General features: G+C 41.4%; 1 protein-coding gene across 3 annotated transcripts; it reads right to left on the bottom strand.

Annotated features, from left to right (window-relative positions):
- Positions 1 to 1,338: 1,338 nt before the first annotated feature.
- LOC111251740 (uncharacterized) lies at positions 1,339 to 25,539 on the bottom strand. 3 transcript variants are annotated; one of them, XM_022808661.2, is made up of 9 exons: positions 24,834 to 25,526; positions 12,991 to 13,788; positions 12,118 to 12,299; positions 9,997 to 11,972; positions 9,284 to 9,465; positions 4,882 to 4,996; positions 4,253 to 4,374; positions 2,698 to 2,872; positions 1,339 to 1,605 (listed from the first exon to the last, which is right to left on the bottom strand). In XM_022808661.2, exons 1-9 carry the CDS (start codon positions 25,006 to 25,008, stop codon positions 1,452 to 1,454), a joined length of 3,879 nt encoding a protein of 1,292 aa, XP_022664396.1. In that variant the 5' UTR covers positions 25,009 to 25,526; the 3' UTR covers positions 1,339 to 1,451. The 3 variants fall into 3 exon arrangements, with proteins under 3 accessions (XP_022664396.1, XP_022664397.1, XP_022664398.1); XM_022808662.2 differs by lacking the exons at positions 1,339 to 1,605; positions 2,698 to 2,872 and adding an exon at positions 2,907 to 3,973 and having other exon boundaries at positions 24,834 to 25,532; XM_022808663.2 differs by lacking the exons at positions 1,339 to 1,605; positions 2,698 to 2,872; positions 9,284 to 9,465 and having other exon boundaries at positions 4,251 to 4,374; positions 24,834 to 25,539.
- Positions 25,540 to 27,648: the final 2,109 nt, after the last annotated feature.

The raw sequence follows: 27,648 nt of genomic DNA, 5'->3' as shown, positions 1-27,648 counted from the left end.
GAGATGCGTCGTAATCGTGTCGCAGATCTTGCAGAGCACGTTTCAGAGTCTCTCTTTGCCATTGTGCCAATTTTCTCAATGGCAGATGAGCGCGACTTGACATTGTCGTGTTGAGACCCGCTGAACTATCGCTTAACAGCGTCGTACGTAGTAATACAGCGGCTTCAAATCTGAGCTGTTTAGCGGAATCATCTGCAAAATTCTTAAGTGGTCGATTCCTCACTAGCTGGGTACCATAAGCCACCATATTGCTAGAAAGTCTATCTTCTTCCAGACACTCCATCTATTTACAATAGCGCAACAATTCTTCGTGGACGCAAATAGACTTGTTCATTTGTGGTTCCAAAGAAAATACAGTACCGTAGCACGACGTACTTTTCGTGGACGCCACACCCATGAATTAGTTTTCCCGTAATAGGCGTATAGTCGGAATCGAAAAGTAGTCAGTGATTGCTTTTGCGGTGACTTCTTTGTTGAACAATGGTCGGCGTTTCCTCGCTAGAGAAGAATCGTCGCTTGTTACCAACGGAACTGAGGAACAAATGAGTTTGAAGATTTTATCGGCGTCAAGCAATATGTACGTGACTCATACCTGAAGTCTTCATAAATGATCCGCGACTTCATAACCATACCAACATAAAATTTGCTTCGAAATGGTCTCAGAGTCATTGAAAAATATATTTTTTGATGCTATCCATTATCTGTGAAACTCGGATTGCTCATTTTCTACGCTGAAATCTGCTTGTGCTTCTTGTGCGCCTGCAGGTTCACTTACAATTCCGTATCGGTTTGGAGTAACCAAAGAAGCTCATTGGTCTGTGGTGCTTCACCGAGCTTGAAGGTGATTGCCGCTGAAGTTTCGCCACCACTGTGATTTTTGTGTACATCATTTTTCAAACGGATTTTCATCTAGTGACGTCACTTTTCAATAATCGTATTCATAAAATTGCGCGTGACCATGCAAAAAATTGGAAAGGACCTTTTTCAAGTTGGACTAAAAAACACGAAGTGTTTTGTTTTTATCCAAATAGGACTACTCTTCCACGTTGGCGACTCAAAGAATACCGCTCAGAAAACCTAATTTGTTTAGCGTTTTGTGAGAAAAGCCGTCACTTCTTCAGGCCGTATAGAAACAGATTAAGCCAATACACGCGAGACCGGAATGAAACTTCGCAAAGCCTTACACAAATATAACGAAAAAAGACATTACTAGATACTTTCAGATAGTTTCAAAAGTGCTCCGAAGCCAAAGAAGTTCTTTTCAAATAATGTGACAAATTGGTATAACCTTTTTTCTTACAAAATGTATGTATATGAGAAAAGACTACATAATTTTTATTGGAACTGTAAAAACATTTATTGCTTGCCTGTACACCTTATTGTTATCTATATGCCCCTGTATGGGTAATTGCTGTCTGTTGATTGTACATGATCCCCGTTGCCAGACAGGATCAGAGAGTCCCTGGTAGTTGTAAAAACATTGGCCATAGCAATAGGAGGAAGAAGGTCACGCTTGAAGGCAGCAGAACCCCACTGGATCCGACAGATGCACCCGTGGTGGCGCAGTGGAAGTGTTCGGATGAGAACTCTACCAGCGGCAAAGATCTTAAAAAAATACAAAAAGAAAGTTATATGTCAAGATCCGTCTTTCTCTCACATTGCGTTTGTGAGGTCAATGCAGAAATCATACGCTACTTTTTTCTTAATTAAAAAACGTTTAAATACTTAAATAATTTGGCTATTTGCAAAGTAGCTCAAGTAGATTTAAGTCATCGGAACAAAACAGCCATTAGGTGTTGGCTCTTCGAAATGGCCAAATTCTAACCCAAGTTGTACCAGCTTTGTATCTAGCAGTTAGCGTTATGTTTCGGCGATAGTGATTTGTAACAGAACGATGGATAGCCAACTTTTCTTTGCTGTACTACTCCAATTCCATTCTACATTTTTCTAAGAAAATGCCCTACTGCGCTCGCACTTAGTGATCTTCGTAGGCATGTAGGAATAGAAATTCCGTTAGCTACAAAAACGAGCCTCGCTCTGAATGTTCAGTCCAGAACAATGAAGATGCAAAGATTCATATTGTATAATTGACCCATTCGTTTTGTGAAGGTGTTCGAAAGTAGGCTGCACGATGACTAGTGAGCGTTCCGTTTTCTGTCAGACCAATGCTCTCCGATGTTTACTCAAATAATAATGATCCGAAGAATTTAGTTTACAGAACGTCAATGTTCAAACGAAATTATAGTTATATATAAATGTCTCAGATACAATCGGATGTGATCATTACACTTCGATAAAGGACACTTCGGTACGGAGTAGAGCTATTGAGCTTGGTACGGGCGAACTACTCCATGACGTTTACCTTAACCCTAACGCCGTAATCGTTAGAAAGCTAAACTGCTAGTTCCAACGAGCAACTCCTTTGTCGTGATAACACCAACGCGTAAAGTAATCCCCGTTTAAAAAGCTTACATCTAGATTATATTTCTGTATATATTATTCTGTATTATATTATACGACACGTGTGTAACAGGAGATATTTGCAAAGGGTAATGGCTTTTTAATAAAAAGTAAAAGAGTTGGACATTATGTCACTATTGGTAGCGTATTCAAATGCACTAATTTTTTTTAAATGTTTTTTTTTGAAGTTAATGATATCGGTAGCAAAACTTTTAAAGTCAAAGACGGATACGTTACTTTCCGTTTGGCAGCAGACAGGTGGATTGTCGCGCTATATGATGCAATTGTAACGCGGTTGCAGGCTCAAAACGTTGTACTTTGACGGTTTCCCGTAGCCAACGGCGCAGCCATTGTGAAAGCCACACAAGGCCACAGTCACATCGAAATGGATTATCTTCCAGACGAAACCCACCTGGGAGAAAGTACTGAATTAGGATGGCACACAGATAATCTTGTACATTCACATAAATAAATAGTAAACATGTCGATTAAGGCCAAGGTTTGCGGGACTCAAACGATACATTATTAATCTACCCAACGCAGAGAAACATTTATTTACGCGGATCGAGCAAACCAATTTGCCAGGGTAGCGGTCCTAAGATGTACCATTTTTCACAATAATACAGACATTTTTAAATAGGACCGTATATATTCGATACCACAATTTCTATCTACAAGTCAGTATCAGGCTGAAATAAACCAGGTGATTTGTATGCACCCTTTATTTCTCAGTCGAATTCATTATATATCTAAACTTGCCCAATAAAGAAACCTTGAAGCAGTATTATAAACCTTCTATATTTGCGACTCAGAGAACTGATTTTATGGGTTGGATTTATAGGCTTGCTATTTGCCGGAAGGTGGTAGGTAAGGCATCGGTTTAGGACATCAAAATACACTTCGTGCTTCGAACAGCACGGCAAAGAAGAGCAGATATTCAGCCTTTTTCATACATGTCCTAGAAGAAGCAATTTTTTCGTTATCATCTCAGTGGATTTAGTATTATTCTCAACGATTATAACAGCTGTAACCCTCAGCCAGGTTTTGCGGCGGACCTTCATCGCATCTGTAGCTGTGCGAGGCATGAAAATTATTTCCTTCTATGATTCGCAGGGTGCATTCAATAAACACATAAATTGGCCTGATCGACTATCTGTAGCAAGGTTTGCGAAGGTGATGGCTTGTTAGATACGCGAAACGTCGCGGAATAGCGAGGCTACAGAACGTATATTTCAGGGAGGCCATTTACTATTTCGTTCTATGCAGGCCAAGAAAAGCAAAAAAAAGAAAAAGGTTCCCCTCTCCAAAAACACTCGATTGGCGGACGCGGTTGAATATGCAGGCTGAATAGGCTAGAAAGTCGAATAATTTGAGACGAGGAACTGCTCCTCTCGAGTCGAAATGGTAGCAAGAATATGTGTGAGTAACGTTAGAGCTTCCCAAAAAACAGACACTGCCTGAATACGGCTCTAATCGGAGCCGAGCGTTTCTCCGGCAATCGGCCCTGTCCAAACTGAAGCGCGACGGGTAAATGTAGCGGCGGGAGCGGCCACGTGCACATATAGAGAAAGGTTGTGCCAGAAGGAAGATCAGGATGAAACAAAAAAAAAAAAGAGAGAAAATGTCTCGGGAAAATGAAGATATCATACCTGAGTAGATGGTAAGTCTCAAACTTTAATAGTTATGTTTAACTCAAACTTGACATACATTTGGCTTATATTAGCAGCAAAAACGAAGGAAAAGGTAAGAGGGAAGACAGTGTGACAGGTCTTGACCTCCCGCAAGAACGAACCTGCTAGAAATTGGGTGCTCTTGGAATATGACATCCTTTTGGAGTCGAGCACGCGTGGTGAGATGCTTTGCAGGAGGTTGGAGCGGAGATCGAGCGTAAGAAAGCGCACATCTGTCAGGTATCTAGACAAGAAACGTAAAATGGCAGAAAAAAGATCTTATTAGCGTGTGCTTCCTTAAGAAACGCGTCGCGCTTTGATATACTCCTGTGCGCTTAGTCAAACAGATGATAACAGACAACACCTATTATGTAACCAATAGAATGTTTGCATTCGTAGCTTTTAATACGTACGAACAATAGATAAGTTTTCCGTGCTTATTAAACATTTCAGCGTCTTCAAGAACACTCAAGAGGCAGTGAAGAGTAAGTATACAAGCACGGTTGGTCTTCACATTAAAACATTGCATCGCATATAGTGTGCATGCTAAATAAAGTTCTCAATAGCCATCTGAATTTTCTTTATAATTCTTTCTAAGTGCCATTCCTCTTGAAGTAAAAACCAAATACCGTAAAATATGAATTCATTTGGTAATAGTTCGACGTGCTTCTCCATAATATTTGTATTTAAATGGATAAACTAAATTGATTTTATCTAATGGTTTGAAAGTAAAGCCGCGATGCGTACTAACCGGAGAAGACCATCAGGCAGCTCCATAACTGAGGTATGTCGTATACGAAGTACCAGCTCGTGAATGTTTTCGAGTCCAAGAAAGGCGTCCGGAAGTATTGACCTTAAAGATGATCCTAAAGAGACAAAACAGCCTGTGATGACGATGATGATTTTTCTTATTCTCAAATTTTTTGAAGGCATTTTTTGTCTGTGTGTGTAAGGCAGTCTAAAGCATCTGTCTTTGTCGCAGTGATTTATTATATTGTCTACTCTAATGCTATGAGTCTGCGAATATTGGTTCGCTTTCTCATTGGAACTTGCACAGCAATTCCAATGCGGCCAGCATAAAAGATGACACTTAGCTAAACTATAAGGCAGTCTAATAGAACTTATCTTAGACATTCTATTGAACCACCCATGCGCTCTGGATAAGTTTAGACATCGTAACAGTTGAGAATGTGATCTGGTTCCGTTGGTAAGTTGTCGTACTACCAATTTATATAATTAACATATTGAGGAGCGGGGAACAATCATGCAAGCATCTTTAGGAACGAAGAAATTGCTGAGCGGTTGACTCGTGTCAAAGCGCGCGGTAACGAACAGAACGGACTTAGTGATGTGACACTGTCTTTTGATAAGTTCGAGTAATTCTACGCAATCAATGCGACACTTTCATTCGATATTCCTAGTTTTATTTAAGGACCAACTAGGCTTCATGCTGTCCCAGGTATTCCATCTCTCCGATATGATATAATGATGTGATGATCTCTTTAGGGAATAAAATCGATAGCAATTTCACTTAAGCCCTACTTTGGATTCTGCGTTCTAATGCATGCGTCCCTCAGGACACACGCGAATCGAGTACACGCTATGCCGACTGGTAGATCGGTCTTGACTGAAAGTGCGCATGACGCGTCATCCATAGAAAGGGTTTGGTGGAAATAACGGATATAATCTGCTCTTGACAATTGTTATTCTAAATTAACACAGCCAACGTAAAGTCTATTAATGATAATAAGTTATTTGAGTTTTTAGTATCCTCTGAGAAGTACATTAGCAGCTATTATTAATGAACGTCTACGGATCAACGTGCATATTGCTACCAATTTTGGTTATTAAGTTCCAGTAAGTTAGCTCTACAAAGTCTACTTAAAGACAGAATGTAAACTATAGGAAACAGCTTTTTCAGTAGCATACAAAGTGTGGTGAGCTCAATCAAAGGAATCAGGGACAGAACGAAGTGTATCTTAATAAAATCAACGTCTATGCTCAATTTAGGCCTCTGGACTAGTAAAAGAAAGTTGTTCGAAGCGAAGCTTGCGACCCATCGGTCGTACTCCGGGTTTACATTAGAACTATCTCTCTAAAAATTATAATCGTTCAGCCACATCTTAATTCTGGGCCTTGAAATGAATTTTCCGCATCACCAGTTCAACTTCTTATGAGCCGCTGACATGGCCCAGTTTTCTCACAAAAGTGGACCCAGACAACGGCAATTTGTCGATAGAACAACCAAACATTTCACGAGGGGTCAATATGTCTTTTCGCAGGCATAATTATCAACGAGTAAAACGTTTTTTTTGGGATTGGAGGGCCACGAAATGAGCGATACAGGATTATATTAGATAGATTTTTCTTTTTTTTTTTGGCCCATTGAGTTTTCATTGGTGTGGAACGATGCGATTCCGAACGTACGTTCCATTCAAGTAAAGACACTGACGTAGTTTAACTTATAATCCATGGGAAGTGGAACGCATAATTGTTGGAACTTGTCATTCCGTTAAGTTGCGTGCTTCGGAAGCAAAATCTAAGGAAAGCATCAGAGGCAGGAACCAGGGAGCCAACTATGAGCAATTAAACAGGATAACAATGGAATTCGAAGATGATAGTACCTTAAACGTTAAACCAAAACCTTCGTAATTTTTCTTATTTTGAAATATATTTGTGTTGCTCTACAATACGAAGTGAGATTTACCTAGAAGTTAAAAAAATTTTACTTAATCCGCTGCAAAGTTATTTAAACTTGCACATAATTTAATAGCTAATTTCGAAACCACAATAATTTAAATCAACTACTACATATAAAAGAAACCATAGGTTGTTGACTTGTTGTGGCATTAACATTCTTGCTTATCTGAACTTGTTTAAAACCAGTATATCACTGAATGTGAAGCGAGTGCTTCATTTTTTTGTTTATTTGAGTACACCGTCGATTCGGTGTATATATGGGGCACATATATATAGATAGCAATCTAAAATTTATTTCAGGTAAGTCTTACTTATAAACTCGTGTGTAGTAGAATATCACTTCGTTAACTTAGTATTTGCTGACGGCATATCTGCTATTTTCTCTAGCAACAACATTCTCTCAGTGGAATCAACTAGACCAGTCAGAGCTGACTACCAACGTTGCCATATCAAAGTCCTGCCGTATGCCCACTCATGCAAGAATACATTCCCTCTGGGGTGTATCGTGTTGTGACAGCTACTGTGGCGCTTCTGCGCGTACGTTTCTATTGGGCGCAGTGTTCTAAAGGAAACCGAATGACGGTCTCAGGAATCGACAAAGCCCTTCTCTTGGCTGTTGGAAGGTAAACCCGCCGGGCAATCGACTCTGAACAATACAACGGGCCTTCGAACTGGTTGCCTGTAGTAGAAGCACCAGCAGCAGTAGAAACCGTAATATTACTATCGTTTTGCTGTTGCTGGCACCCTACGCGGCGAAGTGATCTGGTCTCGCTGGTTCCAGCACGTCTGGTAACGGCGGCGAACGTGGCCGAAGAATCTACCTGCCTACAGCCAATTGTAGAACGGTGCGAACCAATGAGACCTGGCCTGGATTCGCCGGAGCGGCTACGCCGCGTAAATCCCGTGTATGGAACCGTTCCAACCTGAGTCGTCGCGAGTCTGAGAGACAGGGCTGTTGTCTGGCAGACCCCGTAGAGGAGCAAGTAGGTTCGTAAAGGTAAGTAGAGGGTAATCTTGCAGCAGCAGCAGCAGCACCGAGACCCGAGGCAAATACCAAAACACACAAGGCTCTCACGTGTGTAGCCAATGTAATACTGTATCGTACCGGGGAAGGGCTAACGATCGAAGCTAGAATTATTTTGTAAGTATATACGGTTGGAAAATACGCAGTGACTCCACCCCATACGGACGAGTGAGAAAATAGGCACGCGGGTCATAGCTACACATAAAGAAGTGCCGGAACGAACGACACATCTGCATGGCTGGCTTATCGAGGACCCAAGCTCAGGAAGCGCTCAGGGCTTGGCTGATACACCATGCACATTGAATCGGCCTTCTCAGCTTTGATTTGTCCTTTCAGTAGGTGTCTGGATGCGTGTATATCCACTGTCTTGTGACGTGCAAATAACTGCACGTCGGCTGGATCACTGCTATTTCTATAGTGAAGATGTTCATTTTCGCATGAGCGAGCAAAAATGGTAGCCGTGCAGAAGGCCTGCTGCTGAACAGCAACCTGACTTGGTTATCAGAATTGACTGTCTTCCTACACACTGGAATTTAGACAGTTTTCGGCGACATCGGGACCGGCAGTGTCACCGACCCTTCCCAATCGAGCAGCAGCCCAAGAATACGATACGTTCCCCTAGTCCACACTTATATAATATTAATGCAGATCTAATTGACGTATAGCAGAGAACCAGTAGGGGATGCATCGAATCGTTCCACCGCATTGCTAACAGCCATCTGTTTAGAATTTCAAATGTTATTTTCGGGCATTGTGTCCAACAACGGCTGAAAAGGTAGATATGTCACAAGGTAATAACATTATCTGACATGACCCAGCGTTTAGGAACAGCTCATTGAAATTCGAGCGTGTTTCCGCATAATTGGCATGAAAGTAATTTTCATATGTTAAGTTATCAATTAATTAGCTACATCTGGGCGCAGCTTAAGTCGATCATGTACGGCCAGTCACTGACACACTTGAAACGATTTTATCTTAAAAATATGGCCGCTTTAATGGGCCCCCCACTTCTCGAAAGTATGTTAACTAACAATGCTGCATACTTCCATAATATCTTGTATATTATACATTAGCGATTTTGTCTAAATTAGAGATAGTACAACGCTCCAAGTCAGACTGGTTACGGATCTGCAATGCCTCAAGGGCAACAATGAAAATATTCTAAATCATTCAAACTGGAGCTTGTTGAAATTAATCAGTGCTCTTAATTTGGCGATACGACCTATACCTGACAGATCACTCATCAGAGCCTCGATTTTTACATATCTTGAAATATTTTAGCGTAGCATGGACCGTTGAGTCGTTTCGTAACCCGAAAATTATTGTTGCCTTCAATAATGCATAAATAACGTACGCATCATGACCAACTACTACCTGTTAAACCTTTCAGTATACTGTTCCTATATATCCTTTAGATCTTCGAAAGTACCTGTCACTTGAAGTTCTCGTAACTTTGTGGTTGCAAAAGCCCACTGGAGTTGGTAAGAGAGAACTGGCTCTTCCACCTCAACAGTTACGTGGCGTAGAGCTAACGAATCGGAAAGTAATTCTTGCAGTCGCAGTGATCGGATGCCTTTGTTGTACGTTGACAGTTTTAGTGATGATAGCGCTCTGCAATAGTATATATATATATATATATATATATATAACTTACACTATACTATAGATATAATAACCAATAAAGTTAAGGCTCATCCAAAAATAAAGACGAATTGCTGATATATAAATAGTGATCACTAGTGTTTTTGTTGATAAGAGTCATAAAATGAAAGAAATTAATTTTATTTAATGTAATAGCTGAAAAGTGCCTTTGGATTGTGTTTGCTATAGGCACGGTTTGAAAAAACTCGCTACACTGGTCCTGGAAGACCGTAATCCCTTTTGAAAAATACCGATATAGGCTCAAATCTGTGGCAGATATAACAGAAAGAATTATCATCGACCTACTTGAGAAGCTTGACCATGTTACATTTCCACATACAATGAAGATATAACGCTTTTATGATTGCTGATAAAGTCGAGGCCTGGAAAAGCTTACATTAGGATACGAAGTTTGCATAAAGTCCTTACACATATGTTTAATATATTCAAGTGGCTATGATTGATATTACGTTCATTTTTGGGCCTATTGACATTACTTACTTGAGATTGTGCAGACACCGTGGATCGAGATTAGTTAGGCTAAGATTTCGCATGTCGAGTTCGCTTAGATGATTCAAACCTCGAAAAGAATGTAGTGTTAACACTTCGAGGGGGTTCGAGTTAATCCGCAGACGGGTGAGACGTGGCACCTTACGCCAAATCAAGTTCGAGATTTTATCGATCGCGTTACCCTCAAGATTGAGTTCGTGCAGTTGATCCGCTGAAAAAGCTTTAAGCAACGAGCTGAGATTTTGAGCTCTGTTATGCGACAGATCGGCGACGCGTAGAGACGGGGCGTGGACGACATAACGAGACACCAATGTTGTATTAGCTAGATTCAGTTCGGCCAGTAACGGTTCGTCGAGGGTTACCGAACGAACATTTGAGCCCGATACGTCGAGAACGAGTAGACCTCGGGGTAGAGACTGGCTGGACACGTTTTCTAAATGAGCGAACGACATTAGGGACACATTGAGTACCTGAAGCTTGCTGGGCGCCGACTGCTCTAATGATGCCACGGTGGGGATCGGGACGTGAGCCAGCCGAGTCGCTGAAATATCCAACGATGAAAGCGCCCTCAGTTCAGCCCCACTATTGCCGAACTTTTCAAGAGGGTTAAATGATGCGTTGAGCATCTGCAATGATGGTGGAAGGGCAGTGTGCTCAATTTGACGCAGTTGATTTCGCGACAAATCAAGAACGCGCATCATCGGCCAGTGATCGGCGTTGCTAGGTGATGATGATGATGATGGCGGCAGCGGCAACGAATCGGACGCTGGGCCTGTTGATTCTACAACACCACTGGGGCCAGCAATTGCGGCGGTGGTTGTCGTCAAATAGTCTTGTGCGAAGACTTCGGCCGAGGGCAGCGACTCAAGTCCATTGCCGCGCAAATTGAGTACTTCGAGCGCCGGTGAAAACACGCTAAGATTGGCAATAGCACCAGCAGAAAGTTGGTTTTCTGAGAAATCGGCTATGGTCAGCTGGCTTAAAGGTACATCACAAATTGCAAGCTCCTTGAGACGGTTATTTGAAGCGATTAACTGCACAAGTCGTGGCATCTTGGACCACACTTCTGACGTAATCCGATCGACGCGGTTGTTCGAGACGTCAAAAATACGAACATCGACAGTTCGGTTCTTTTTGTTAGTAAATATATTTTGTATCTGATTATTTGACGCGTTGAGAAATAGCCGACTGCCAGCGTCTTCGAGCATATCCAAATTCAGATGCTGTATAAGATTGTTGTCAAGATGGAGTCTTTGCAGACTCGGCAGTTTGTAAAATGCATAACATTGGACTCCCCTCAAGCGGTTCGATGAAAGAATAACGCTTACCAACGAGCGTAGATCCGAAAACGCGTACGATTCTATTTCCCTTAACGGGTTTCCAATAAGAATTACTTGTTCCAAGGATGACACATTTTGCAGGACGTTACTTCGCAGATAATGGATGCTGTTGTAGCTCAATGATAAACGAGATAGCTTTGATAACGTTGATATTGCAGGTACAGTGTTAAGATCGTTGCCCTCGAGGTCGAGATTAGTCACGGAGGCGGCAAACGGTTCAATATGGTATAATCTATTGTAATCGATCTGAAGTGATTTTAGTTTTTTAAGAGGAGCTAGTAATTTGTGAACATTGCGCACAGCAATGTCGCTGGCTAAAGTCGATGATATCTCCAACGCCTGCAGATTACCCAGTGCACCGAAAGCAGATCCATCGTAGTAGTGAATATTATTGAAAGAGAATTTGAGCTCTTTCAAACTTACGAGGTTCCGCAGGGCGTGTTTTGTGATCACCTTAATGGCATTATTCGATAGACTCAAACTGCGTAAGTTTACTGACCACTTTGTGAAGTCGTGCGACGTCAGGCGTTCGATCAGATTCGCCTGAAGGCTGAGACGCACCAAATCTGTTGTACCAGCAAAGGCTGGCGGAATTGCAGATAACTGATTGTAGGACAAGTCCATTACCTGAAAGACGCACCATTATTTTGGTCATTGTTGAATTCTCCTCTGAATGCTCCTCTCGTTTAGGGGGCTCCGTAATGAAGAAACGCATTTCGCATAATCTATTCGGTACAATGTAGCGTGCATGTAGCCTGGTGAAGCAGCCCACCTGGAGTGTTTTGAAGAACGCTGGATAAGAAGCGCCCCCTGACGCCACCGGCTCAAAGGCACTCAGGAGGTTTCCTCGTAAGCTGAGAACTGTGAGACTTCGCAAGTCGGAGACGCAGGCCGGCAGTGATGAAAACTGATTCTCACTTAAATCGAGAATCAGAAGGGATTTTGCTATGGAGCCTAACAGGAAAAATGAAGGGAACGCCCTACGTGAACCTTATTGTTATGATTAAATAAAATCATGTAATATTCCATGATTTCATCTAGTCGTTATTAGGGAGGTTGTAATAAGTGTCGTATGGGTTGAAATGTGATTCCACTGTATGCAGACACACACAAAAAAAAACAGCTGAAGCTAACGGAGAAAAAACACTAGCCTTAAAATATAAGATAAACCTGTTAATCTCTAGTTTGGTCTATTTTGACAACGCGATATAAAACGTTTTCTTTTTTTTTGCACTATTACAACGATCAAGAGCGACTATATCAATTTGGCCAATCCTTCGAAAAGTGTAAATAAATAAATAAAAATCTTATTCTTTGCGCAAGGATTTGTAGTTTCTAACACTTTATTGTCACGTAATACAATTTGGAAACACTTCTTAGCTTCTGGTCCACTTTAATACATTGATACAATGTACAAATGTTAACACCGCATAGCCAAACCATTGTATGCTTCTTCTTTCAACGACAAAAATCTAAGGGATAATTTATTTTCTAAGCAATTGCTCGACGTGTGTCGAACCGTTTGACACTGCCAGCCGTTAACGATAGAAAAAAGAGCTGTCGTAAATTATTCTAAAGCGACCGCTTAGGGTAAGCGAATCGACGGGACTCTATGATCGGTGGGATGGGGGGGTGGGGGTCTTACCATTAAATGTGCTTTCAGGGAGTTGCATGAGACGGTTAGAATTCAAGAACAGCTTTCTGAGACGCATGCCTTCGAATGCCGCCCCGCTTATCGTTGAGATAAAGTTATATTCGAGGTGCAGTGTTTGAAGATGCTCGCAGCTAGTTGAGTTCGCTAGGCCGATGCAGGGCGCATCAAGCTGCCGTAACGAGCCATGCGACAGATCCAAGACCTGGACAGTCCGGCCAAGGTGCCACCATTTTGGTAAGTGCTTGAACACATTATTGCTCAAGGACAATCGTTCGAGCGAAGCTAGCTTGTGGAGAATATGGCCTGGCGCCGCGTTAATTATATTATTCCCAAGGTTTAGAGCTCGCAATCCTGGCGGAAGTGTATTGCCCTCAATGTTGAGGATCTGATTGCCGTCGAGGTCGAGTGTGACGAGCGAGTCGGGCAGACAGTCCGGACTAATCGTTCGAATATAGTTTCCTGACATAAATAAGGTTGAGATATTGGTGTATCGGAAACCTTCAGGCAGCTCTGTGAAATCGTTGTGTTGGAGATTGACCCACTGTAACGCCCGCAAACTTGTTAGGTCTGGCAATGCTACAAGACGATTATCACTGAGGTCCAGGCTAGATAACGAGCTCTCACTCCCTTTAAATGCTCCTTGTGATATATTGTAGATTGAATTTTTGGGCAGACTAAGTGTTACCATTTGAGTAGGGCTCCAATCAAGCTGTAACAAACCCGATCGGCTAACCACGATTTGACTGAACTCGTTCTCCCGGTGAATGAACTGGGGTCGATGAAATATATCTGTAAAAACATACAAAATGATAAGACAACATACACTTATTAGGATACAAATCATTGATACAAACGTTGCGATTGCGTAAGTTATTGATAAGCGATGGGCTGGTGAGGTCCCCGGCTATTAATCATATAGTCTTTGCTTTGACCAACAACTAAAAGTTATATAAATTCTTTATTTTAGCTCACTGCAAAGTTCGCTTTGAGTATGGTAACGTTTCAAATTCCTAAATATATTAGAATTTAACCCATACTCTGCCACCGGCTTGATTGCAGCCCTGACAATAAAAACTGTCATTATATGTAAGAAACAAATGTTATTCATATTGTTTCTTAACTGTATAATTTAACTAGTAAAATCCTCGAGTTTATATTAAAAGCGTACCGTAAAGAGCGTATGCTGTATCTCGCAATGTATACACTTCTAAATGATTCAGTCATAGAAAGTTATATTAGAGGTACATAAGTAAGAAGGACGTAAGTTAACATAACTTACGTTCATGTCAGAAAATGCGCAGTGGGCGCGCAGCTATCCGTCGTGCAGGCAAATTAGATCCAAAATTGTAAGTTGCCATCTTTGCGTGCGGATGGCTTGCATGCAAATAATGAAATAGGCAAATGTGTTTAACAAATGCCGAAGGATATTCTGTTTAGACAATCTCAGTCGGCTATTCTAGGGAGACCATCAAACTATCTTTAGTACAATCAGATGAGAACAGTAACTCGCTGAACGCTGCTTTGACCGCGCGTATCGACGTGAACTGAAATGCGTCACCACGAGACCTGAACTATGCGGACGTAGCTTTCTGTTCAGAAAGTAATAAGAAGTTATATTTTGCAAAATATCTTTAGCTAAATGCAAACAGAGGTTAAAGCACAGCCAGGGACAAGTAGCTTAAATGATGACCATCACAAAAGCAGTTATTTCTAAATCAGGTAGCGAGTAAGTGGGGCGGTAGCAGTACATTGGGATGATTTTTGATGTGAGATTTGTCGTAGCAGGAGCGCGCGCGCCCCCATCCGCTATTTCTGTTACTACAAGAACGCCGTTCCTTGTATAACAAAAATATAAAAGCCCATCATGGCAGAGATCTGTGCTCGGGTATACTTGTTAAACTAGTAACAGTGCAGTAGCATTGTTTACCAGAACGGGAAGAGTATGAAAAGAAAAAGAGATGCTTTTACGGAAGGTGTAACATGTCTGGGTTTAGCATTGCTCGATGGGTGACGAACATTTCGGACGCATGCCGTATACCAATAAACGCAAGCAAAAACTTCCCGAGGGCAATAAGGGCAAGGCATTGGAGGGGTATAATTCCTTTCTTGAGTTCTTCTGATTATGCGGTAGCGACAGAAACGGATTTATAAAGATCATGGACATAAACAATGACTCGTTTGCTCACGATTCAGAAAATCACGCATACGAGAAACTTAGTCCAGGATTTGTGACCTGTGAGTTTGTTTTGGGACAAGCTGGCTTGCTGCACGGATTTGAATCCGGTGGATTATTATGTATGATAAAATTAAAAGCTAGCGTATTTCAGCGTAATAATGTCGATTTGCTTCTTTCGTTAATAGGAGAATATTAAAAGATACAGGTAGAGATATCTTGACGTAAGCGTGTGCGCGGTGCTCCAGTCCTGATAAGAGCGAGTGGCAGCTACGTGCAATAAACATGTCTCTTAGAAATGTATTGTAAACACATGAAAAAAAATAAATATCTATTTTACATGGATGAGGCCACCAGAACTGCCTATATATCACAGCTAGTATCAGTAGCTCTGGTGACCACGCTAACTGCAACACTGATGATAACTGTCACGATGATAATGATGATTATGACGACGACGACAACGACGACGACGAGGAAGAGAGGCAAACTTCGTAATGATGAATTGTGATCCATCTGCGATATTGTTTCCCTTTGAACAATTGGATTAAGCTGTCTTAATCGAACCCCCGGTGCTCTGCACAGCATTGTATAGTCAGCGATACGCGACCCATCTAAGTGCCACTGCAAAATTTGTCAGTGAATACAAGCTTACCCAGTACCGAAGCGGGAAAGGCGGCGAGCGAATAAACGGTCTGTGCTCAAGATAACCCACGAACGCAGAAACGCCGCAGGCTACACTGAACCAACCTTTCTCCGAGACAACACAGGGGTGAGGTAGGTGGTCGGAAAAGCTTGCTAGTTTTGTCTTATCGTTATGGGCTATAGCTGCTTCAATCATTGTATGTTTCAGGAAAGGTACCTTTTCGTAAGGAATATTTTACGATCTAGAACATATCACCAGAGCGTTAGCTGAGTTGGCACTTACCAGTGAATCACTCAATTTGACAAGAATAGATGCGTGCATGTTGCTCTTATAAAGAAAATTTTGAATTGCTCGTTGAGTGTCGTAGCTGTGGCAGGATGTAAGGTATTGCGTAAAAAAGGCAAAGTCGGAAAAAACAGCTTTTTACTCTTGGCAAAGCGTTTCTATCTATATAGTAGAATAAACGTGGGCATTACGGTGGCGTCTAACGCTACAACCAGTACGCTCTTTGTGCGCTGGCCCAGCGTCGAGTTGAATACAACAGACAGGCGCGGGGAATTATTTGCATACAGCAGCCGCCTTGCTGACAGGGCGTTATTCAAATTTTACTTCACTTTTCGATGGACTCCTTCGGTTACGCTCATCGAAGACACTCTCGCCTGTGTGCTCAACGGCCAAGAGGCTGAAGGAATCGGACGCGCGAGCCTTTTTAACAAGTTTTATACCGTAGCTTTTCTACTACCGCTCGCTTTCTCTTTCTGCTTTTATCCCTATTCTGTCGTGTGCTGCTTCTCTACGCTGTTTCTATGCATTGACATTTTATAGAGCCATCCTGAGCAGTCCCCCCCCCCCCCCCTGCTCAGACGTCCTCGGTTCCCACCAGTGGACGCATGGAAAGCTTCAAGCGCGGGCTTTACCCTACGAATGCAGGACAAAAAAAGTAAGCAGGCGATAAAGGTACCTGCGTCACTTGTGCAGATCCTAGTTACAGCAACGGCTCGATTTCTAGGAGCAAAGGAAGGACCTCCTGCTTTTAGTAGGAGTGATTCTCTTTAAATTTGATGCTGCTTGACACCTATGAGATGTGGGAGAAGTGCTGGAACAAAGTACCTATGTATGATTTTCCAGCCTCTGGGAATTATTAAAGGAAAGAGTACACGTTAAGTGCAATTATGCTTAGCTTGATTTTTTGCCTTCTGCTTTTCGTTTGTTCTCTGTTGTTATTTATCTAACCTGTGCTTTATGTATTTCGAGCGAGCGTATTGGGAAGTAGCTGAGTTTCACGCGTCGATGTGGCCTTGCCTTATAGGGCTTACATGTAAGGAGAAGCCTAGATTTTTATAAAAGCACATCGTATACAAGACAACAGCAAGTACTATTTATTGCTAGAAACAAAAATAATTCTGTGATGGATAAAACTGTCGTTGTTTTCAGTGCAAACTTAAAAAATCTGCCCCGAAACAGCGGTCGGTGGCCGAAACTTGTACCATACCTAAAAATGTAAACAAGTCGCATAGCGTCTTGGGATGCGTCAATTAACTCAAGATAACTTGGAAAGTTTTCACGCTTAAGAGCGGTAACACATCGTTTACGAAAACTATTGTTTTAACGGTTATATAAGGCTGAACAAAACCCGATTCATAGTGTATTTCGCCTGTTATGTGAATAGCGGAGTTGATGAGGTATTTCTATCAGAAAAGGGTCTTCTTTTGATGAACACTCTATTACTGTTTCAACATTACTAGTCAATTTGAGCTCTTACTTCGATTACAGAAAAATCCCCCCAACTAATACATCGTATACTCATATAGCTTTTTTAATTAATTTTAATTAAAAATATCTGCTATAGGGCTATTTGGCTACTGATTCTAAGTTCGGCTGAATTAATTATAAGCTAAAATCATTAACTGGCCTTCCAAATCTATTGGAGGATTTGTCTGTAAATGCTCCATTATGAAACATGTAGTAGAGGTTTGTGGGTGGACATTGGCTAATTGACCTGGATTAGTATCGAACGCTTTCACTGCATTTCCAGATCGCTACGGTTAGAGCGGTCGTCATTTTACGAGCATGTTGTTACGCTGCTTCAAATCTCAGCGTAAGAGAAAAGGAAATAGAAAAAAAATGTTTGGAATTAATTGCTGCTTCTGTGGTTGCAGTCCTGCTTTATAGGTTAATTGGAAAAGTCCCAGAAGAGGCCAGCGGGAAGACTTATATCAGTCGGAGTCTTAACGGGGGCGAGGCGTAAAAATAGGTGATTCCGAGAATTTGTTCGCATAAAATATCGCAAAAACAGAATGCCAGTATATCAGCACACAACTCAACAGTTGTACTTCTGCATTTTAAACTTTAAATAGGAATAATCTTTTCGAACGAAAAGAGGTTTATCTTAATAGATGCTCTAGAAGAAACGCTCTTTGCTCTGTGGGCTTCTGGCAATAATGTCAGTTAATTAGACTGAATTATTTTAAATTTATCTTATTATCACCATTATTATACGGTATGTTACTACGATAAAACGCATGCACTTTTGACACCATACAGCCTCTGTGTGTGTGTTTTTTTTTTTTTTTTTTTTCGCGTTTTAACTTAGTAATAGCGAAATCAAGTTTAACGATAGATTTTATTTTTGGCCTAGTTATTGACTTCGAATCACTGCGTACTACAGTATTTTGGCTGGCCATTTTCCTTCAATAAATCATCAACAAACACCTGCTTCTTTTCAAGCGAGTTATAAGCTTTCTTCATTCTGAATGGACTCATTCATGTTATCGGTAATATTCGTCATTAATACTGAGAAATCTTTTTGAGGATTTATGTTCCGTTTGGATTCTACACGTAGAACGTAGCTACAGATTAATAACTATTTAAAAAAAAAAAAAAAAAAACTGGCTCAAATTTTGTTTGCAGAGTGTCAATGATCAACATGTAGGTTCACGAGGCAGGATTCACAGACAGTCGGCATCGGATACGGATCAAATGAGCTCGATATCTCATCTGCGTAAAGGCGGTCTCGCCTAGTTGGTCATCCTAATGCTATTTACAGAAAAACAACCCGCTCCTGTGCTATCGACGTCTCTATGATGGGCCCATAGGAATGAATTTCATAGAAAAAAAAAAATACAACATGTAAATCACTTCAATCGACCCTAATACTTCATTAAACAATTCAAATAACATTATTAGTATCATCATTATATTAGTGATAATTTTAGAATCATTATTATTGGCAAAATAAAATTGTCATCATTTTTTGTACATTCTTATTTTTGAGGTCTTCTATTGGTGTTCATGCTTACCTAGGTGCTGAAACTGGTAGTAACACTTACGCAACGGTGGAAAAATATTTCTGAATATAATAAAAAATTGAAGTGCAAAAGTATGAGTACTCACGAACGTATATGCGAATTGATCATCTATAATAAATCAAATGATCCACAAAGTCACTGAGTTCCAATGGGGAACATTGTGGCTGTGACTCGGCTGCGGTACTCGTCGTCCCGCAGCAAACGATATTCATACAAATTCATCACTGTCAACGCGTGTTTTCGCTGAGGATGGTAAAATCATTGTGTGTATTACTTGAGAGCGTTCATAGGAGCCGTTTTCCATCGAATAAAATTACCCATATTAGACAGACTGCAAGTACCGGCACTGACAGTAAGGAAGTTCAACTCTCGCTTTATTATTTCTTAAAGTAAATAAGATCGCTTCTATATGTCGGTGAGCGATAACGAGATCCTATAGGCTTTGAAGCTATGCTATATACAGTCCTTGAAGACGCCAGAGAGAAAAACCGGAAGTATCTACTTGTTGACGATCTTTAAGCGCCAACCTGACACACTCTTAGAAAAGGCACCGTACAAGTAATATAACTCAAGCAACGCCCGATTTGATTTTTGCAAAGATTAAAATGAGGAAAATCAAAATTTGGCGCGTCACTTACTCGTCCTTCGAAATTGTAGGCTTTACGTACTCGTATTTTAGCTTAGACCGATGTGATTTTCACAGGAACTATTAGAAGTATGAAGTATTTTGTGCTTGCTATATTGTTTATCAAATGACCTTGCTGTATAAATATGACAAATGCGATACAAGAATACTGAGCACTGATCGTTCTACCTACGTCGTTTTCGTTGTTATGCGGCCATTTTCGCAGAGAAGCACAAGAGCCCACTGCTAGCTTAGGACCATATTTGTGCTAAGTAGACTGATTTAGATAGGAGTTAGTTGTATATGTATACATAGCTTGCTTGAATGTTACGCACGTAGCTTTCTCACAACTGTGCTTCTAGCCTCTGCCCAGAAGCAGTGCAAAGGACCCATTGCCTTTCTACACAGAATGGCCAGCTACAGTTCGTTGTCCGCTTGGCCATACGAATGTGTGCGGGTGTGTAAATAAATTCAAATCGACATATTTTTCGCTCTACGGGACGTCCTGCCCTTGGCTATACACTGCCAACAGGCCCATCCACTCGACTCTGCTCTAACGGGAGCTACCGAACGAAGTGGAAACAAACAGCGGTCGTATAAATTAATTTAACTGCCCCCTGCTTTCGTATGCCCGCTCCGCTCTCACATCTATTAGTCTTAATTCGAATTTAAACTCGAAATTCGCGCGCGGGCTGGATCTCTTCGCTTTCGAAATAGTCCGTCCATCGGTTGCGTAGATACGCCAGCAGAAGGCGCTGAGCATGGTTGTCAGTCGAAAGATCTTGCTTTGTTTCCGGGTTGGCCGCCTGCGGCTTAGATATGTACGCATCCTTTTCCTTCACACCATAGATACGTTTAACACTATGGGCGCTTTCCGATACGACGTCCCACAGAGATCACGCACGATAGTGGTCAGAAGCCTTTCGAATGCCGACTCAAGGGGAGCGATACATACTGCGAGTACTTCAGCCGTTGATCGGTGATTCCTTGCAGTGCCTCCATTCGTCATGTTGTATAGATACTGTAACACGTACTTAGCTAGCGTTCGTAGTTAGAACAGTAAATATTAGCTGCATTTAACTAACGAATAGACATACTGCATAGCAACTTGCCTAGCGTTCTAGTAATAAATTCGCAGAGTACACCGGTATTAGTACAGTTGATTCCCATATGAGGTCAAACACGTTCAAGCTATAATAGAACTCTCCGAGTCATTGTCGGCATAGTAATCTTCACTACGTTTCTTCACATGGTACCCGCCTTTGCCCAACTGTCCCGGTCACAGTCATTCTTTTCCTTTCGCCATGTCAGCAAGCGGCCGACTGCCAGCTATTAAGCAGTACCTGCGAACGAGGCGCGCTGACATTTCGAGATAGGACAGTTACGCAGACAATAACAAGCTGTGTACAAGCACGTGTAAATCATGGGGATGGAATAACAGGTGAGTGCACACATGTGTACATATAGCATGCTTGAATGCTTGCCTTGTGTGAATGACGAGCCCGAGGCGGCACTGCGGTGGGTACTAACCACTACGGCGAGCAGAGGGCCGAGGATTCTGTTCATTGTCAAAAAGGTTGACCCGCTGAAAAAGCAACTACATGACACATGAAAAGACACGGAGAGCAATAACGAGAGTCGCCGAATGGGCCAATGCGATGAATAACTGAATTGCCAAGCAGTGGGGCTTTGAACTGGGTCGTTCGACTGGGGCAAGAAGTGAAAGAGTACGTGCGTAAGAGGCGGTGCTAACAAAGTAGTGCACAAACGGTAGCAAGGAAACGTTGCGAAACGAGCAGGAAGAGAAAACAATGCAGAGTGAGTTATTGAACATTATCTTCGCGCGACAAAGAGGGGCCAACGAAAAACAAATGGATGAGGGAGACGGGCTAAATAAGTTAGCGAAGTTAATTAAAGACTTCGACGAGGTGAACGAATCGCCCGAACTCAGTTTACTATCACGTGGTTTCGGCCGCGCTTGCTTCTGTTACTATAAAAAACATTGTGCCTAACTTTATTTTTGCTGTTGCTGATGCTACGTTATTAGTTACACTCTCAGCAGACCAAAGATTAAGTGAGTCCAGCCGCTTGGCTCACGAGTACTTCCACTCATTACCACCATCAACATGATTAGATATATCGTTATAAGGCTAGCGGTTACTAAGTTCCTTCGTTGGAGCTAACACGCCGAGAATTCATGAGACTCGGGTGGAAGTTAAATTACCATATGCTTTGTCCTCACGTTTGGCACGCGAAGTAAGGTGTATTATTTGCTGTTTAACTTTGGTCCGCTTTATTTAACTAGTTCTACCCAATAATTCGACTGCAACGCCAACAAGTTTGCACCTCTTACTTAATTAAATTAAATCATTAATTAATTTAATTGTTGAATGCATCTAAACATAGAAGATATTTTTTTAGAATTTATAATTATTATGTAAATAAAACATATAATTTTTAATAACTAGCAATCTTCATTTATCTTTATAATTATCTTAGCTATATAAATAGCTCTGTTAGTATGCGTTAATGATGCAATTTAATTATTAGGTAAGGTTTATTTTAATATCGGCAAGTTACCTGTGTAGGGATCTGAGATTTTACTATGTATGCCTAGAACGGGAAAGTTTGAAATAGACTCGATGGGTATAGGGAAACTACCAATGGAGTACAGCTTCTGTGCTGATCAGCTGGGAAGTCTTCACGGCAGGTCACACGCGTTACTATCCAATATGCCAATGGTATAATACTATTTTTGTGAACTGTGGAAATACGCTATCATGTATAGTCATTTCTGTGAACGATGTCACAGTAGCGTATGCATATTACGCCTATAGCGATAAACATCCTATTCTAATTGAGGTTCGTATGCCGTTTGTAGAGGCTCCAATATATTTTCACTCATACGAATAATAGAAACTCTTCAAGTTGAATCGAACAGAGCCAGTGGACTGTTTTCGGGTTTATGGAAAAAGTAGACCCGTAGCTGTTCTTCGAGAAAGACTTCGCTCGCGCTACTAGCCGCCCGTAATGACTGGTCGGCGAATGACCAAGTTGAACTTAAGGAAACTTCTAATGGGCAAAAAAAGCATCTTTGCCTTTAGTCGAAAATTAAACGGGAACGTGCAGCGAAAGGATACGTCGTTGAGCGCAGCTATAATTTACACAGGTGCATCGTGCTCAACTCGAAACTCCCGTTAGTCTGAGCTAATGTGAAGCGTTCTTATGTGTTACTTTGTTATACAGCCAAATTTCGAAGGACCCTCGACGCAGAAAATAATTCATCATGTTAATGTCTGATTTTTCCATGATTTCCTTTTGCAAGAAATAACAGCATGTTAAAGATGACTCATAATATTTTCGATCATTGTGTTTTTGAATACTTCGTCATCAAGGGAAGAACAAGTTAAATAATCCCATCTAACAGCTCTATTACTTGAGTGGTCGACATCGTATTATATGTCCCGTTCATTCCTGGATCACCCTACCTTTTTTTTTTTTTCTTTCGTGTTTTCGAGGAAGAAATTTAGCGTTCCATTTACTATCTACTAGGGAAAAGGTTTCTGTAACCGTAACGTAAAAGAGACACGCTTTGTTGTATTACATTTTATGTATCACAAAATTTATTGTTACATCGAATTTTGTGGACCTTCAGCAGACAGTGGTAAATACAGACGAAACACAATCCAACGGGCCCTTACAACTATGTACACTAGTCTTCGCTTCTATAACAGGCAAAATAGGACGTCCTTAAATTTGACGTTTAACAATTTTATCCATATCCGAGTTTTTGCTATCCAGACAAACTGTGATGCTGTGTTTACATGTCCTTAGTGGGTTTCAAGCAGCAATCCACTGATTGCTTTAATTTGCCAGATGCTGGGTTTCAATAAAATATATACCTAATTCCGATAGGTTGATCTCCATGCACATAACTTGACCCGTCTTTCTCATTAAACACGAAAAACATATATATATATATATATATATATATATATTATTTTTTTTTCCTATCTCATCTACAATTTTTATTGTATCACAGTCGATAATAGTAGAAATAACAGTAAACATTTCTTTGGATCAATCATTCCATTACTTAGGACGAATTGGTAGCTATGTGCTTCTACGAATGTCTACGATTAATCCACTTATTTTATAAAATGTCACTAATTTCGCATCGCTGAGGCGCTCCAAGTGACTGAGAACGGACAACAACTCCTTCTATAGCCTTCGATGTCCTTATTGCGAGCAGGACAATCTATAGCGTGATGACAAGTATTTTCAAGTACATTAGCGATTAGTAGTATTAAGAATTTATGTACCCTAGAATGATTCACTGAACTTCAGATAGAGACTGAATCAAAGATCCCGGCCCACTGGCAGAAGGGCACCAGAGATGGGACGTATCGGTAATCTCGCGCCGGTTGTGGGAACTAATCCATTCTGGTGTCACACGTAAAAACGAAATATATAGAGTTTAATGTATTTCTATGCAAATTTGCCAGTTCGTTTGTTAAGCTGGCTAACGTGCATACAACGATCGATGATTTTAGTAAGATTAGCAATCTGTTTACGAAGCGCCTGCGTAATAAGGGCTTCAACGCAACGTTCCAATAGAGCCCGCTTGGACGCAAGACGCTACCTAAACTCGTACACGATCCAAATGACTTCTTCTAGTTGCTTGCACTTTTTTTTTTATCATGGCTGCCTTGACCAAGTGGGTGCACTCGGCCTGTTGAATACCATTTTCTACCCATACCATCACTGAATCTAATGGACGTGCCAACTCGTCGATTTTCCTTAATTAAACGTCTCAGGCCATTACAATTACGTAGCGGGTGATTAGGTTAACTACACGAGTTGAAAACTATATCGAGGACAATATTGTAGCCAGAGTGAGAGAACTTGTCCCACGGTGGACCGTTAGAGAAAATAATTACTCTCAACTTACCTTGTAGTTAGGACTAAATGAAACGTGATTTTGAGATTATTATTTGCAAGTTAAACTGATTAGCTACCCTGCGCCCAAGTATCATTGATTATTTTGCCGACCAGATTTTAATACTTGACAATTTGGTGTACCTTTAAGGGAGAATATCCGTATACCAACGCAGGTTACCATGGCGCTTTTGCACGAACACATCGCGTGAAAAGGACACTCCGACGAGGCCGAACATCTTCCACAAAACATGCAAATCAGTGTCAAAAACACCAGTATTGCCTGTACACGACAGCAACGAACTTCTCTTCGATACATTTCGTCCTAAATACGCCTTCGATTGCAAACTTTAATTTAATCCACGTGTGGTCCTTCACTAATTATTTCGCTGCATAGAGCAACAGCAGCACACGGCCAGCGGTGTCGACAGAAATTTTCATGACCTTTGTTGCCACACTTGGTTTTTCATTCCGACACATTGATGACACTTATTTGTCGACACCCGTTATACCATGCTTATCTATTCACTGATGCACAATTTAGATGCTTTGTTCGCTTACGGCTAACTATCTTAGCTTATCACCATTTGCATGATAATACCGTATCTAGTATCGCCTTGTTGGATGGCACGATTGAAAAACAGTAGGTTGGCTTTCAGGACCGTTTATACGTCCAGGGTAGTTTACATTGTTGCGTTTGCCAGTATTGCTCTCCGGGCGAACGGATCGCAGAGCTCCGCATCTTCCTGACGGATGCAGCGATACAACAGATACGCACGTGGAATTTCTACCGAGAGAAAGGGGACCACGGAGAGGATCTATGGAAAGGGCTTTGGCGAGTGGTGAAGGAACAGCGGCTGTAGTACAAAGAGGGGCAATGTTAGTTGAAGAGCCCCGAGAAGCCATCGGGTTACTTGTTCCCAAAGGGAAGTCAGGACTGCGTGAGCCCATGAAGACAATGCAATTAATAAGGCTGTCTTAATCATAATCTGCTCTAGCGTTTCGTTAGTCAATGCTTTACCAGATATTTCTCGTTTCTAAATAAAAAGTCTATTGTCGTTGACTACTTTTTCAAAAAAAAGAGAAATTTTTTTTTAATTTACCCTTAAACCTACTCGCGAAATGTTTAAATCACTATGATGTCTTGGCTCTAACTGTAATTTGCAGCTGTTTTTCCTCGGATCGTTAAAGAAGCGCTGAGTTAGATAGTATAAGTTATGTACGTAGCGTTTTTGGTACACTGATGAAGTTTGGCTTTCCTAGCAACTTTGCGTTATTGTACTACATCGTATTAAACAGCTGGAGGCTTTTGTCCCTAAAAAACAAACATCCCGAGCAGAACTTAATTTGTATTACCTTGTACCTTGGACAACGTGGAAATGCTTGCATTTGTATGCAGACTGCCATCGCATCATCATCATTCTCGAATCGGCCTTTGCTTAGGATTCGATGCTTTTACCCTAATTTATTAGGGGGTCAGCTGGTACGATACGAACAATGATCAAACGTGACTCCGAAAAGAGCTAGTACAATACATTTTATATACCTCTTAAATTCAAGTCCGCTCAATGGGAACAGATTGCCTCTTTTCATATGGCATATTTATCACATATTCCATTTACGCATAAGGGGTAGCGCTTAGGTAAAGTCCTAAAGCTGAGCGTAGGCAACGTGTACAGTGTATTGGTTCGGTGTTTCAGCCAAGCCTTATTTAAGTGATTTCGCGCCTTATACTGACTTAGTTACTTTTTAGGGACATGCAAGGTGAATTTGTAGTTTTGATAAATTTTTGGGTTTATCAAGGTGTGTTATGAGAAACATGGATGCTCGTAGTAAATTAATGGGCGTACTGTTTGAACTAGCTACATAACTACTTATGAGAGCCTATTGATGTTCTGTTTTTTTTCTTTGAAACACAACAATCTGATTATCTCAATAATCACGAAGCTACGCTTTCCCGTTTGTGTAGAACGTGAACGGGCAAGACACGGAGTGCTTCTAGCTTCGCCCTACTGAGGACGATTGGCCTGTCTGCCAGATTGGGTAATCTATTTTTGACAAAACGACAGATTCGTTTGAAGATATAACTGTTTTCCTTAAAAGCTTTGCGATTGTTACTAACCAGTTCCAGCTTTGTGTGAAGTTAGCCTTATTTGGCTGCATCTGGTTACGTTCGCTATCAGTCTCGATGAGTTCGACGCTACGCGCCGAACGCATAGGCAACAGCCAAGCGGCAAGAAACTCTTGATATAGCCTTATACATTTATGGGCCTCCGGCAAATATGTATTGGCAGTTGGGGTTTTCCATACAACCAGCATGTACACTGACCCAAAAAATATTCTACGATTAAGCCAAAAACAAATAAAAAGTATGTGTCAAAAAGTGAACTCTATACAATGGCGAGGAGACTTGCTGGAGCTCCAATCTGCCTGCACCGATGCTCCTTTAACAATGAAACAATCCAAATGGCTTCCGAGGACAAGATGGATTCGTTTCCCTGCGGCTCCGGTCGTACGGGCGCTGCATACAAAATACGCGATATGATATCAGGAATAGAACGTCGCACACATGAGCCCAAGCACATTACCATGCTGCCACAGACCGCAAATACGTTGTCGGACTACTGTCTTTTGGCGACGGCGGCGGCGGCGACGGTGGGAGCACGCCACTCCTGCGAAATAGAGCACGGCGAGACGGTAAGATCACAAAAGCAAGGAAAACTTTAAGTCATACCCCGCCCATTCCCCTAAAGGGTCCCCTTGCAAACCCACATTCGGTTCTTTGCCTTGTCCTTTAACTCCGCACCAGGCCTTTACTCGCTACTTGGATCAGCTTCGATTATCTACTCTGCACGGGCTCAGATCTTGTACAGCGCTTGTCTTGTTTCAGTAGTGCTTTCTTTATGCCACTTGCCACCTCAACAGCCGTGCTAGGAAGTCGCCATCGGGCTGGACACAT

This window comes from Varroa destructor, unplaced genomic scaffold (assembly GCF_002443255.2).
Source record: "Varroa destructor unplaced genomic scaffold, Vdes_3.0 BEIS01000005.1, whole genome shotgun sequence".
NCBI classification, from domain to species: Eukaryota; Metazoa; Arthropoda; class Arachnida; order Mesostigmata; family Varroidae; genus Varroa; species Varroa destructor.
This window is presented reverse-complemented; position numbering and strand designations above follow the sequence as displayed.

What these genes read in the sequence shown, in the direction of transcription:
- LOC111251740 (XM_022808661.2), bottom strand. Translation starts at nt 25,008, where the DNA reads ATGTATCGAAGAGAAGTTCGTTGCTGTCGTGTACAGGCAATACTGGTG. An exon ending in GAGCACCCAATTTCTAGCAG is followed by an intron (nt 2,873 to 4,252) that starts GTTCGTTCTTGC and finishes ACTTTCTCCCAG; the next exon opens with GTGGGTTTCGTCTGGAAGAT. An exon ending in TGTCTGCTGCCAAACGGAAA is followed by an intron (nt 1,606 to 2,697) that starts GTAACGTATCCG and finishes TATTTTTTTAAG; the next exon opens with ATCTTTGCCGCTGGTAGAGT.